We start from the raw sequence: 15,467 nt of genomic DNA on the forward strand, positions 1-15,467 counted from the left end.
ATGTGTTTCATCAGTGCACCTTCCAGCTTGTCTTTGTGGTTGTACCAGCTGAAGCAATGGTTTACATCTCAAATGGCACCCTATTCTGTATGTAGTGTACTACTTTTGACAAGGGCCCATAGAGCTCTGGTTAAAGTAGTGCTCTATATAGGGAATGGGTGTCATTGTAGAAAATGTAACTTCTCCCCTCCATAGGCTTAGTTGCCTATATTTATTTTCTACAACAGAATATTAAAAGTCACAGTGCAACCTGCTGCATTTTCTCTCTGCCCATTTGTTGCATCACGGTAAACTAATACATTCCACTTATAGACCTAGTGTTATGCACCGATCTTTGTTTAATGGTATAATGAACCCTCAATCCTCTCACCAGGCTGTGCCTTCCTGACATACTGCGAACGAGAGTCTGCCCTCAAGGCCCAGAATGCACTGCACGAGCAGAAGACGCTACCAGGGGTGAGTGCTCTCTCTGACGTTCAACAGCACACACTGGCCCGAGTCCCAAATGGCATCCTGTTCCCTATGTAGTGCACTATTGGCTAGAGCCGTATGGGCCCTGGTCAGAATTAGTGCACTAGTACTACGTAGGAAAATCGGGTCCCATTTGGGACGCAACCATTCTCATGAGCACAAGGCGGAACAAGTGGCAGTCTACCTCACTGCACTACACACACACACACACAGACACAACAGTGTGCCACAGAAAAAAATAACTCACTCTGACATGTGAGCTCCACTTCCCTTTGAGTTGATTTGCCCAAGAGGAAGGTCAGGGGCAGCTTTCCTATATTTCCCTATACATGACGCATCCAGTCAGCGTCTTAGTCATCATCCTACGTCTTGGTGGGTTGGGAGTGACAGCTTAGGGGCATGCCCAGAGTTACTTTGCCCTCTCTCGCGTCCCGCACATTCGAAATCAAAGTTAGAGCAGCTTGTTTAGCATAACCAGGCAGCAGGTGTGCTGCCAAGTGACATTTATGGAGTAGAATGTGACATGACAGGCGCTCTCTCTCGGCAGTCTCTATAGAAACAGACGAGTATTGCGTTCCGAATGCTATTGCCTCCGGTGCCTTCAGAAAGTATTCATACCCCTTGACATAATCCACATTTTGTTGTTACCCATCTAGACACAATATCCCATAATGACAAAGTGAAAACATGTTTAACATTTATTTTTTTACAAATTTATTGAAAATGAAATACAGATCTCATTTATATACAGTACCAGTCAAAAGTTGATACACTTGCTCATTCAAGGGTTTTTCTTTATTTTTACTATTTTCTACATTGTAGAATAATAGTGAAGACATAACTATGAAATAACACATGTAGTAACCAAAAAAGTGTTAAACAAATCTAAATATATATATATTTTTTGAGATTCTTCAAAGTAGCCACCCTTTGCCTTGATGACAGCTTTGCACACTCTTGGCATTCTCTCAACCAGCTTCATGAGGTAGTCACCTGGAATGCATGTAAATTAACAGATGGGCCTTGTTAAACGTTCATTTCTGGAATTTCTTTCCTTAATGCGTTTGAGTCAATCAATTGTATTGTGACAAGGTAGGGGTGGTATACAGAAGATAGCCCTATTTGGTAAAAGACAAAGTCCATGTTATGGCAAGAACAGCTCAAATAAGCAAGGAGAAACAACAGTCCATTACTTTAAGACATGAAGGTCAGTCAATCTGGAAAATAAATTCTTCAGAGTTCAAGTAACAGACACATCTCAACATCAACTCATCAGAGGAGACTGCATGAATCAGGCCTTCATGGAAACCACTACTGCAGGACACCAATAAGAAGAGACTTGCTTGGGCCAAGAAACACGAGCAATAGACCGGTGGAAATCTGTCCTTTGGTCTGATGAGTCCAGATTTGACATTTTTTGTTCCAAACGCAGTGTCTTGTGAGATGCAGAGTAGGTGAACGGATGATCTCCGCATGTGTGGTTCCCACCGTGAAGCATGGAGGATGTGGTGTGGGGGTGCTTTGCTGATGGCACTGTCTGTTATTTATTTAGAATTCAAGACACACTTAATCTGCATGGCAACCACAGCATTCTGCAACGATACGCCATCCCTTATGGTTTGGGTTTAGGGACTACCATTTGTTTTTCAACAGGACAATGACCCAAAACACACCTCCAGGCTGTGTAAGGGCTATTTGACCAAGAAGGAGAGTGATGGTGCTGCATCAGATGACCTGGCCTCCACAATCACCCAACCTAAACCAAATTGAGATGGTTTGGGATGAGTCGGACCGCAGAGTGAAGGAGAAGCAGCCAACAAATGCTCAGCATATATGGGAACTCCATCAAGACTGTTGGAAAAGCATTCCCTCTGAAGCTGGTTAAGAGAATGCCAAGAGTGTGCAAAGCTGTCATCAAGGCAAACGGTGGCTACTTTGAAGAATCTCAAATATAAAATATATTTTACAGTTAACACTTTTTGGGGTTTCTACATGATTCCATATGTGTTATTCAATAGTTTTGTTCTCTTCACTATTATTCTACAATGTAAAAAAAAAAAAAAACACTTGAAATGAGTAGGTGTGTCCAAACTTGCAGAAGTACCTTTGGCGCTGATTACAGCTTTGAGTCGTCCTGGGTGTGTCTGTATCAGCTTTGAGTCGTCCTGGGTGTGTCTGTATCAGCTTTGAGTCGTCCTGGGTGTGTCTGTATCAGCTTTGCACATCTGGATTTGGGGATTTTCTCCCATTCTTTCTTGCAGATTTTCTCAAGCTCTGTTAAGTTTAGATGAGGAGCGGCGGTGAAAAGCAATCTTCAAGCCTTTCCACGGATTTTCAATGGGATTGGCTGGGCCACTCAAGGACTTGAATATTCTTGTTCTGAAGCCATTCCAGCTTGCTTTGGCTGTATGCTTGGGGTCATTGTCCTGTTAGAACGTAAATCTCCCCCCCTAGTCTAAGGTCGTTTGCTCTCTGAAGCGGGTTCTTATCAAGGATTTGCCTGTATTTGGCTCCATTCATTGTTCCTTCTATCCTTAGTCTCCCAGTCCCTGCTGCTGAAAAGCATCCCCATAGCTTGATGCTGCCGCCACCATACTTTACAGTAGGGATGGTGTTAGATGGGCGATGAGCTCTGCATTGTTTTCACCAGACATAACGCTTTGCATTCAGACCAGAGAGTTAAATGTGTGTCTCATCGGACCACAGAATCATTTGCCTTATGTCTTTTATGTGCCTTTTGGTAAACTCCAGGTGTGCTGTCATGTTCCTTTTTCTAAGGAGTGGCGTCCATTTGGCCAATCTACCATAAAGCCCAGGTTGGTAAAGTGCTGTAGAGACTGTCCTTCTGGCAGGTTCTCCCATCTCAGCCAATGAACTCTGTAGTTCTGTCAGTGGTTATTGGGTTCTTGGTCACCTCCCAGACCAAGGTCCTTCTTGCTTGGTTGCTCAGTTTGGTTGGACGGCCAGCTATAGGCAGTCTGGTAAGTTCAATATTTCTTTCATTTCCCAATGATTGACACCACTGTGCTCTTAGAAACACTCAAACCCTGTATAAATTGTTTTATACCCTTCCCCAGATATATGCCTTATCACAATATATCTCGGAGCTCTATGGACAGTTCCTTGGACTCTATATGATATAGTTTCTACTCTGACATGCACTGTCAACTGTGGAACCTTATCTAGACAGGTGTTCTTTTTCTAAATCATGTCCAAACAATTTAATTGGACATGTGGACTCCAAGTTGTAGTAACATCTCAAGGAGATTGTATGCACCTAAGTTCAATTTGGAGTGTCATAGCAAAGGGGTATGAATACTTATTTAAATTAGTGATTTCTGTATTTAATTTTAAATAAATGAGCTAACATTTCTAAAAACATGTTTTCTCTCTGTCATAGATGGGTGAGAATCTATTTAATCAATTTTGAATTCAGGCTGTAACACAACAACATGTGTCAAGGATTATGAATACTTTCTGTAGGTACTGTATGTACTGCACAACTTTTGACCAGGGCCCATAGGGTTCTGGTCAAAAGTAGTGCACTATGCAGGGAATAGGGGCCACCATTTGGGACTCTAAATAGGCTATATGCAACACAGCTAGGAATTATTATTGGACAAACCTGCTTTCCGCCTCCACTCACCTTGCCTCCTCTCAATATCTCCCTCTTTTTATTGAGGTTTACTGAGTTGTATTCTTTTGTTGGGTTTTATTACCAGTATTCCCATTTTAAGATGGTAGTGGGCCAAATCAAAGTTTTATTTGTCATTCGCCCAGGACACAGCGTAGTGTACTCAGTACAATGAAATGCTTACTGCCAGTGAGGGGCATTTGGGAGCCAGAGAGGTAGAGTTAGCACTAGCAGCAATATACTGTAAATCCTATTATTAGCATGACAGTAGTCTGGCCTTCCTGACCTCTCAGAGAGGATCAGCAGGCAGGTTCCCCGTCGTTAAACCCCGTCTTCCCCGTCCATCTCCCCAGTGACTCGCTTCCCAGACCTTCTCACCTAAGCCATGTACAACCGTCCAAGAACAACCTCCCCCTCGTGTCCCCCATCCCAACCCCCGCAATGATGAAAACCACCTTATTAGCTAGACCCTGACTACCCCACCCCCACCCCCGGACAAGTAGTATCCCCACCCCCACTACCAGCTGTGGTGTAATCGTTATCTAATAGCACCTGCACTGCCAGAGAATAATTAACTTCACCATCCCCTTGTCAGGGACGCTATAAAGGAAAAAACATGAAAGTAATTGTAAGACACGAATACACCAATGCGCTTCTGAATACAGAAAGCTGAAGCATGTCATTATCTCTCTCCTCCTCTCCTTGTGCATTTATATTCAACATCCCTCTGTCTGTAGTGAGCTATACGCTGCCTGCCATGGTGGGAAATGTCAGTGCTTTTAATTGTCCTCACAATACACAACTACGGCCAAAAAGTAGATGTAAAAAGGAGTAGGGGGGGGGGTGTGAAGGGACGGCGGGATGAACATATGGTCTGATCTGAGTGGCACCTGGCCTTGTGTTTAATTTCAGGTGAGAGACACTCTGTCTCACCGACATGGAGGCAGAGGATAGTGTCAAAAGGAGAATCTGCTGGTCTCTCTCTCTCCTCCCGTCTTGTACTCATGTCCTCCTGTCTCCTCTGTTTCTCCATCTCCCCGCTGCGATCTCTCGCTGTCTGAATTCTGTTTTGTTGCCATCCCAGTGTGTCTGGTCAACTTCACTGGTACAGCGGCTAGAGACGGATAAACATGACCATACAGACACGACATGGACCAACTCACAAATTGAATATGACCTATATATCCCCTTTCCTTGATCCCCCTTTATCTACATTTTGGATCTAGATTGTATGTGCTTTCACAATAGTCATCCCCACCTGGTAAGGGTCAAATGCTTGTTTCAGTGCTTTGTTATGATAATGTTTCACTGAAATCAGAACCGGACATTGCCCTTCATTAGCAAGAAATAACCAGGTGACGATGGATTTAGTGAAGTCTGCCTGTGAATGATATTCCAATATTTTAGGACTAATTTTGAATAATGAACTGTACATACACTTCATTTTTTTGGTGTGCAGATTGCTGGGGCATGTCTCCAGAGATGGAATGAGACTACGTGTGACTGTGTGTGTCTTGTGGGGGAGGGGGGAGGGCAGGTGTTCAGATTGACATGGTTTGCTGAAGGGGGGATGGAGTGTGTGTGTTAGGGAAGAAAACATCCAGAGATGTGGACTGGAGATGTTGACGTCTTCATAAAGGAAATAAGAACGTACACACTGCTCTTGTCAGTATCAATAGTTTATTTAGCTTCGTCAGAGCTTCTTTTTTTTTCTTCTTTTTTAAGATCTTCATAAAGAATAGACGCTCTCCCTAAAAAATTTTTTTTTTTTTTAAAGTCTGACTAAGCTTGACATTTACTCAGCCATGAGTCAAGACACATTATTTTGTGAATAGTCTGAAAATGAATGAATTTATGACTAACAATTGAGCATACACACTGTGTGTGTATTATATACATACATGCATACATACATGCATACATGCATACATACATACATACAGACATACAGTGGGGCAAAAAAGTATTTAGTCAGCCACCAATTGTGCAAGTTCTCCCACTTAAAATGATGAGAGAGGCCTGTAATTTTCATCATAGGTACACTTCAACTATGACAGATAAAATGAGAAAAGAAATCCAGAAAATCACATTGTAGGATTTTTAATGAATTTATTTGCAAATTATGGTGGAAAATAAGTATTTGGTCAATAACAAAAGTTTATCTCAATACTTTGTTATATACCCTTTGTTGGCAATGGCAGAGGTCAAACGTTTTCTGTAAGTCTTCACAAGGTTTTCACACTGTTGCTGGTATTTTGGCCCATTCCTCCATGCAGATCTCCTCCAGAGCAGTGCTGTTTTGGGGCTGTTGCTGGGCAACACGGACTTTCAACTCCCTCCAAAGATTTTCTATGGGGTTGAGATCTGGAAAATGGCTAGGCCACTCCAGGACCTTGCAATGCTTCTTACGAAGTGTTTGGGATCATTGTCATGCTGAAAGACCCAGCCACGTTTCATCTTCAATGCCCTTGCTGATGGAAGGAGGTTTTCACTCAAAATCTCATGATACATGGCCCCATTCATTCTTTCCTTTACACGGATCAGTCGTCCTGGTTCCTTTACAGAAAAACAGCCCCAAAGCATGATGTTTCCACCCCCATGCTTCACAGTCGGTATGGTGTTCTTTGGATGCAACTCAGCATTCTTTGTCCTCCAAACACGACGAGTTGAGTTTTTACCAAAAAGTTATATTTTGGTTTCATCTGACCATATGACATTCTCCCAATCTTCTTCTGGATGATTCAAATGCTCTCGAGCAAACTTCAGACGGGCCTGGACATGCTTAAGCAGGGGGACACGTCTGGCACTGCAGGATTTGAGTCCCTGGTGGCGTAGTGTGTTACTGATGGTAGGCTTTGTTACTTTGGTCCCAGCTCTCTGCAGGTCATTCACTAGGTCCCCCCGTGTGGTTCTGGGATTTTTGCTCACCGTTCTTGTGATCATTTTGACCCCACGGGGTGAGATCTTGCGTGGAGCCCCAGATCGAGGGAGATTATCAGTGGTCTTGTATGTCTTCCATTTCCTAATAATTGCTCCCACAGTTGACTTCTTCAAACCAAGCTGCTTACCTATTGCAGATTCAGTCTTCCCAGCCTTGTGCAGGTCTACAATTTTGTTTCTGGTGTCCTTTGACAGCTCTTTGGTCTTGGCCATAGTGGAGTTTGGAGTGTGACGGTTTGAGGTTGTGGACAGGTGTCTTTTATACTGATAACAAGTTCAAACAGGTGCCATAAATGCATGTAACGAGTGGAGGACAGAGAAGCCTCTTAAAGAAGAAGTTACAGGTCTGTGAGAGCCAGAAATCTTGCTTGTTTGTAGGTGACATACAGTGCCTTGCGAAAGTATTCGGCCCCCTTGAACTTTGCGACCTTTTGCCACATTTCAGGCTTCAAACATAAAGATATAAAACTGTATTTTTTTGTGAAGAATCAACAACAAGTGGGACACAATCATGAAGTGGAACGACATTTATTGGATATTTCAAACTTTTTTAACAAATCAAAAACTGAAAAATTGGGCGTGCAATTCAGCCCCTTTACTTTCAGTGCAGCAAACTCTCTCCAGAAGTTCAGTGAGGATCTCTGAATGATCCAATGTTGACCTAAATGACTAATGATGATAAATACAATCCACCTGTGTGTAATCAAGTCTCTGTATAAACGCACCTGCACTGTGATAGTCTCAGAGGTCCGTTAAAAGTGCAGAGAGCATCATGAAGAACAAGGAACACACCAGGCAGGTCCGAGATACTGTTGTGAAGAAGTTTAAAGCCGGATTTGGATACAAAAAGATTTCCCAAGCTTTAAACATCCCAAAGAGCACTGTGCAAGCGATAATATTGAAATGGAAGGAATATCAGACCACTACAAATCTACCAAGACCTGGCCGTCCCTCTAAACTTTCAGCTCATACAAGGAGAAGACTGATCAGAGATGCAGCCAAGAGGATATTTCAAGAATATTTCATTCATTCAGATCTAGGATGTGTTATTTTAGTGTTCCCTTTATTTTTTTGAGCAGTGTACATACATACATACATACATACATACATACATACATACATACATACATACATACATACATACAGTTGAAGTCGAAAGTTTACATACAGCTTAGCCAAATACATTTAAACTCAATTTTTCACAATTGCTGACATTTAATCCTTGTAAAAAATCCCCATCAGTTAGGATCACAACATTATTTAAAAAATGTGAAATGTCAGAATAATGGTAGAGAGAATGATTTATTTATTTCATCACTTTCCCAGTGGGTCAGAAGTTTACATATACTCAATTAGTATTTGGTAGCATTGCCTTTAAATTGTTTAACTTGGGTCAAATGTTTCGGGTAGCCTTCCACAAGCTTCCCACAATAAGTTGGGTGAATTTTGGCCCATTCTTCCTGACAGAGCTGCTGTAACTGAGTCAGGTTTGTAGGCCTCCTTGCTCGCACACTCTTTTTCAGTTCTGCCCACAAATGTTCTATAGGATTGAGGTCAGGGCTTTGTGATGGCCACAACAAATACTGTGACTTTGTTGTCCTTAAGTCATTGTTCTGGGATTGATTTGCACTTTTCACACCAAAGTACGTTCATCTCTAGGAGACAGAATGCGTCTCCTTCCTGAGCGGTATGATGGCTGCGTGGTCCCATGGTGTTTATACTTGCGTATTATTGTTTGTACAGATGAACGTGGTACCTTCAGGCGTTTGGAAATTGCTCCCAAGGATGAACCTTGGAGGTCTACAAGTTTTTTTTCTGAGGTCTTGGCTGATTTCTTTTGATTTTCCCATGATGTCAAGCAAAGAGGCACTGAGCTTGAAGGTAGGCCTTGAAATACATCCACAGTTACACCGCCAATTGACTCAAATGATGTCAATTAGCCTATCAGAAGCTTCTAAAGCCATGCCATCATTTTCTGGAATTTTCCAAGCTGCTTAAAGGCACAGTCAACTTATTGGATGTGAACTTCTGACCCACTGGAATTGTGATACGGTGAAATAATCTGTTTGTAAACAATTGTTGGAAAAATTACTTGTCATGCACAAAGTAGATATCCTAAACCCGACTCGCCAAACTATAGTTTAACAAGAAATTTGTGGAGTGGTTGGAAAAACTAGTTTTAATGACTCCAACCAAAGTGTATGTAAACTTCTGACTTCAACGTGTGTGTGTGTATACACAGTATGCCTGTGGGGTCGCCTATTTGTTCTATGTGCTGTGTGTAAGCATTAAAAGCAGTGAGTAGTCTGACCAGGGATGATTATTATAACGAGTGCATATCTGAGCACACTTATCTGATTGATCTATTAAAGTGTGTGTGTGTGTGTACATTTGCATATGTATGCATATAATTACGGGCTGATAACAATGTGTGCAAGCCAAGGGATAGTACAGATGTCATGCACACTGTAGAAAGACTCAACAGCTGTCACTTGGGGAGACTGTAGGGATGAATGTAGAATAGATTCAATTTGCGAGGAGGGTAAATGGGTGTGAATTGAAGAGAAATTGGATGAATGGTGGGGAGGAGGGTGGGGGATGGGGTAAGAAATTAATGAAAGTTTGACATGAGCAGCGGGTGGGGGGTGGGTCAGTGGGGGTTGTGGGACGAGGGTGCATTGAGGCAGTACGTTTATCAGCTTAAATACAGACATCTGTTACAGAGAACGATGGTGTTTTGTCGGGGGGTGGGGGGTACGAGTGTGTGTGCGTGTATGTGGAGTGGAAAGGGGCTCTTATGACAAAACTCCTCAGGCTCTGTGAACTCAGGCGCACAGAGCAGGGCCAGCGTTTAATCTGATGGACATGCATCTATATATATATCGCACTTAGGTGGAATTAAACTGACTAAACCTAAAAATAAAAAAACTAGGACGCAGCTCTATGAAAACAAGTCCAGCTCCCACAATTGTAGTTTTTTACCCCTGTGCAATATGGACAAACATAACATATGGTTAACACATACTTCCAACATTATGCACAGAGAAAATGGTTGACGATTCAGAATCAACTCGCCTGACTGTACAGTACCTACTTCCGTATATATCTCTACTTTTAGACATATACTCTGCATCTTCGGACGAAGAAAAGCAGCGAGGTTGTATTTCAATGTATGACCCCACCCTAGAGAGTGCTGAATGTGTAAACAGGCCGAGCATGACCAGCAGTGACATACTGAAGACAGGCTTGCTCATTGATTACAGATTGTTGACGTGTGTGTGTGCGCGTAGGGAGATTTCCCATCTGTGTTTGCGATTGTACCTTTTTTTCTGTGCCTGCCTTTGTTGCTTTGTTTATCTCTTTGTGTGCCTGAGTGTTTTTCTATGTCAGATTTCTTTCTCTTTGTTTGCATCTGCGAATAGAGATATAGCCTATGTCTCCACCTGTGTGTTTTCTGTGCTCTGTAATTATCTCTGTACATGTTCAGATGTGTGTTCTGGTGTATGTGTGTGATGGGGGGGGTTGATTATAGTCGCAGGTCTCGTTGCCAGGAGACGGTGGGGACGAGGGATGCCAGGTTGCTAGGTAACCGGCGCGATGCAATGACCAGCGCTGTGTGATGGAGCGGAGGGAGGCGAAAGGGAAAATTGTCTTTGTGCCTCCCCCCTTCCCTCACTCCCACCCTCCCTGTATACACTCTTGAGAGAGACAGAGATGGTCTCCGCTGATATATTTACCTTTCAGTCACTGCTTTTCGGGCAGACGGGCAGAATGGACTTGAATTAGAGAGAAATGTGTCACCCTCTTCACTGCAGCCTGTTTGGGGCTTATTGATACAGTGAGTGAGTGGAGGGGACAGAGATTATGAGCTGTCCTCTGGTTTGGAAGAGGGCAAGAGAGGAGAGAAATGTGATGAAGAATGTGATTAACAGGGATATACACACCCTGTCTCTGCTATCATCTCCCATCCCACATTCACGCTCCTCTATAAATATGAGCGTGTGTGTGTGTGTGCCCATTGAGGGGATGTGGTCAGGTGTGGGGGAGGGGTCTTGCTGTGATTTGGTTGGATGATCTATGGATTTAATATCTCATACTGTAATCCTAGCGAAATCCCTTTTGGCACCACAGGGGGAAAAATTAACTGTGTGTGTGCTCACATCAATGTAGGCAAGAGTGTTTATACATATGAGGCTGTCATGAACAGACGGTGCATGTGTCTACAGACTGCCTGTGTGGACATTTGTGTTTGTGCCACTGTGTTTGTAGAGTTTGAGAAATAATCAATAAGGTCACTGTAGCTTTCGATTTAAAAAAAAACGGCAACATGAACATTGAGATAAAATGGGTCACAGATACGGCTGGTTTGGCCTTTTGGCTGTATTTTATCTGTGCTGTTTTTTTTGTTTTTAAATGAGCCTGTTGATTTGCAGAGAAAATATAGAAGAGGAAAAGTATGAAGTGGCTCGGCTCGCACAGTGGAATAGGTGGAGACATTTTCTTGGTCCCCACAGTATCTGCCCTTGTGGCAGCAGTTAAATGCAACAGGCACCATCCCATGTCCCCTTGTCCCTAAAATTCCAGTTCTCCCCCAAGCATCCTTTCTCCCCCGCGACATACACATCCTAATAATCCCAATGTCTCTCAACCTAGTACCACCCTTTAGTCATTCGTCCCCCCTCTCCTACGCGCGTTGTTCGGGGCAACCTTGTTTACCTGCTGTGGATCTCATCACAAGGGTGTCATGGTGACCGCAATGCGAGGTGGAGACTTTGTCAGAGGAGCAGGGCTGGTTGCCGTGCCGATGTCGAGTGCCACTGCCTCGATGGCCTCCCCCCTGATCCAAGCCTTGCTCTTGTATACTCTTTAATTCCTGTCTCTTGTGCCATCTGCTCTGTTTCTACTCTCCTTATCGTAACCATGGTAGCACTCAAGTCATAGATAGACTAACCTAGCGTTTATATGAAGTATACTCTGTTTTATTCCGGCTGTTATAATATCCTGAAATTCGATTTGAGACGGGTTTTGAGACAGGTTTATACGAACAATCTATCAAACAATTGTTGCGTCATGAGGTTGTCATTGAAGTCCAAGTGTTGGCTAAGACATGATATTTTGGTTTTGTGTGTTTTAATACAGTAATCTTTAACCCGATGCAAATTAAATTAACTCATTTAGTAGGTGACTTTATCGAACATTTTGAGGCGTGTAGAAAAACATCACCTCTGAGAAGAAAATTCTATTCTATTTACTGACTTCCGGAAACATTCACCACGTTCACATGCGTTTGAATTACTGCTTTCATTCCTTCCCGGTAAACAGATGCTTCTCAATCCACACGGTCATCGAATTCATTGTCGTAATCAATGGCTCATTCTCCATCAGAAAACACCAGGCCTGCTGGTGATGGTGTTTGTGCATGCAGGTGGCAAGGGCCCGGCCAGCACTGATCAATACTGTCTCCCAGTGACTGATCACAACTGATCAATCAGAGACTGGGATCAGTGACTAGCTCAAATGTCACCAGCTCCATAATTAAGACCTTCATTAAGCCAGCGGTAACACACTGTCACTCTGCCCTGCTCCTTTCTGCTCGCCAATCCCTTTCCTCTCTGCACCCTCCACCCGCTCTCCTTCTCACTGCATCACAAAACATTTGAGAGAGAGCATTGAAGTGCCTAGCTACGCCTACATCATTACAAGGATTGTGTTTGTGGTCTACAACTGTTGTGAAGTCATTTTTGCGGACTGGGTTTTGATGATGTGTGAAAGGTGGTCTGTTTCTTACTTTGTTTTGGTTGCGCTCTCCTCATTCTGGTCTGTTTCTTACTTTGTTTTGGTTGCGCTCTCCTCATTCTGGTCTGATTCTGATTCTATCCATTCCTCTACAGCTCCTTCCCCCTCTCGCTCTGCTCAGAATCTTTCACCATTCTAATCCAGCATGCTTTGGTAATCCAGATTAGCCGGCGAGCATTCTTAATCTTATCACTTGCCCAATCCCACGTGGGTGTGTGCTTTTCCTGTTTAAAAAAAAAATGCCTGATAGGGAGAGAAGAAACGATAGAGGACAGGATTAGATAAGGGTGTTTGAGAGACGAGAGGGAGGGGGACAAGAAAAGTGAATGAGATCTTGAACAGTATCACTGACAGACTCTGGGAGGGAATATAATTGATAGGGAATGAGAGGAGAGGAGAAGGAGAGCAGTAACCAGGAGGGTGATGGGTCGAGGCAGGGCTTCATCAGAAGCCCAGGGAGTGGCCAGCTCACATTCCAGCTCTTTTTCTTGTGTTCTACTTACATATGCACAATATGCATGTATGTACAGTACATATGCAACTAAACAAGCATCTGCTTAATTATGGATGTGCCTTGGGATAAGAGCAACTTACTTACTGACCATGTAATGTGGGCCTTCTATTTCAGATGAACCGGCCCATTCAAGTGAAGCCAGCAGACAGCGAGGGCAGAGGGGGTAAGAGACATCCGTCCATAGCAACACCTGTTCAAACAACACCTCTCAAACACCTGTCTAACATATTACCCTTTTTGAAACAACACTCTGTCTCAAACAAACTGCAATGTCTGAAGACAAAAGCCTGAAACAGCTTCCCCCCAGCTTCAACAAAAATAGCCACTCGTCACTGCTTCTGAGCAACTCCTGCTTCTAAACCATACCTCTAGAAAAATTAGTAACTCAAGAATGCTACTACTTTAATATTTGAGTGCCTGACTAGAGAAAGTAATTATAAGGATTTCAACCAACTGCGTATTTCATTATGTCACCGAGCATACAGAACAGTGGATGACGAAGAAGCATTCCAGTCACAGCCAGATCGTGCTCTTTTATGCAGCACGTTTCCTTGATACTGCACTCTGGTGGCCTTTTCTGTATATAGCAGGGTTATAGCACAATAGTCACAGGCATCAACATACTGTATGTTGTAACACCCTACATGAATGCCTAACAATTTAGCTGATCGATTAACACACATTGGGCTTATGAAGCAATGTAAACAATTAAATCATTCAATTATAATCATTCAATTTTGCCTCTGCCTATTCTTGCCCTCAAACCAACCACTCTCTCTGCCCCCCCCCCCATCACTCTATGTCCAAATACCTTTCTCTGTGTTTCTATCTTGGCCCCTCACCTCATCTTCCCCTTAGAAGACAGGAAGCTGTTTGTGGGCATGCTGGGGAAGCAGCAGTCTGACGCGGACGTGAGGAAGATGTTTGAGGAGTTTGGGAACATTGAAGAGTGCACCGTGCTCCGCGGCCCTGACGGCACTAGCAAAGGTAGCTCACACCATTACTGACCGCTGCAGCATTTAGCCTTACATCGACACCGCATCAACAGCACTAATATGACCATTAAGGTCAGGAATCGGTCACATCTAAACTCGTGGCACTGCATAGATGCTTGATTTTCTGTGTTGTATGAGACATGACTGATGATGCAATATGTTTTATAGATCATAGGTAATGATGCGGAAACGCAGTTTATGGGTTGTGATTGATGACGTAGTGAATGTTTTGTGGACCACGGTTCATGACGTGGTTATAACTGATGGTGAGATGCACTTTGTAGGCCGTAACAGTGTCACGCGAGGGGAGGCCAGGGTTTGACGATGTGTCATGTTTTGTAGGCTGTGCCTTTGTGAAGTACCAGAACAATGCAGAGGCTGCGGCAGCCATCAGCACTCTGCATGGGAGCCGCACTCTACCGGTCAGTCAGTCCCTCTCACACACACACTCTCCAAAGCAGTCATTTAGACATAGAGACTATAGTTTATAGGAGTGGAGACAATGTATGCTCCTCAGTCCTTGCGTTAACAGTGATTTAGGTAATTTGGTACAGTGACGTGTGTAATTTTCATGTCCCCCTTTCTCCCCGCAGGGAGCCTCTTCCAGCCTGGTGGTGAAGTTCGCCGACTCTGAGAAGGAGCGAGGGATAAGGCGCATGCAGCAGGTGGCGTCCCAGCTGGGGGTCATCAGTCCCATGACCTTACACCTCGGGGCTTACAATGCCTACACACAGGCAGTGAGTACTAGTAGTACTGAACCCCAAGCATTATAGTACTGAACCCCAAGCATAATACTCAAGCCAACACACTGGTGGTGAATGGCTACACCCCAAAATGGCACCCGATATTTCTTATATGGGTCATAAGTAGTGCACTACTATAGGGGATAGGGTGCCATTTGGGATGTGATCCTGACGGTGAATGAGACGCCTTCGTTTTTTTTCTTCTTTGTAGCTGGTGCAGCAGCAGGCTCTGGTGGCCCAGTCAGCGTACTTGTCTCCTGTGTCCACCATCACCATGCAGCAGTTGGCTGCCCTCAACCCGAGCAGCCTCATTGCCACGCCCATCGCATCACTCACTACCTCCTCAGGTACTTAATAACAAGCTGCCGTCCTCT

At 43.7% G+C, this 15,467-nt stretch overlaps 1 protein-coding gene across 4 annotated transcripts in view; it reads left to right on the forward strand.

The window, feature by feature from the left end:
- Positions 1-15,467, forward strand: part of celf3a (cugbp, Elav-like family member 3a) — a 67,377-nt gene that overhangs the window by 47,720 nt on the left and 4,190 nt on the right. For 2 of the 4 annotated variants that reach the window (XM_024396168.2, XM_024396170.2), the window contains exons 4-9: positions 374-456; positions 13,470-13,518; positions 14,214-14,342; positions 14,693-14,772; positions 14,944-15,087; positions 15,305-15,440. In XM_024396168.2, coding sequence (XP_024251936.1) covers positions 374-456; positions 13,470-13,518; positions 14,214-14,342; positions 14,693-14,772; positions 14,944-15,087; positions 15,305-15,440 — 621 coding nt within the window. The remainder of the gene's footprint in view (positions 1-373; positions 457-13,469; positions 13,519-14,213; positions 14,343-14,692; positions 14,773-14,943; positions 15,088-15,304; positions 15,441-15,467) is intronic. The other 2 variants (XM_024396169.2, XM_024396171.2) reach the window with 1 other exon arrangement.

Source organism: Oncorhynchus tshawytscha, linkage group LG31 (assembly GCF_018296145.1).
Source record: "Oncorhynchus tshawytscha isolate Ot180627B linkage group LG31, Otsh_v2.0, whole genome shotgun sequence".
Taxonomy (NCBI): Eukaryota; Metazoa; Chordata; class Actinopteri; order Salmoniformes; family Salmonidae; genus Oncorhynchus; species Oncorhynchus tshawytscha.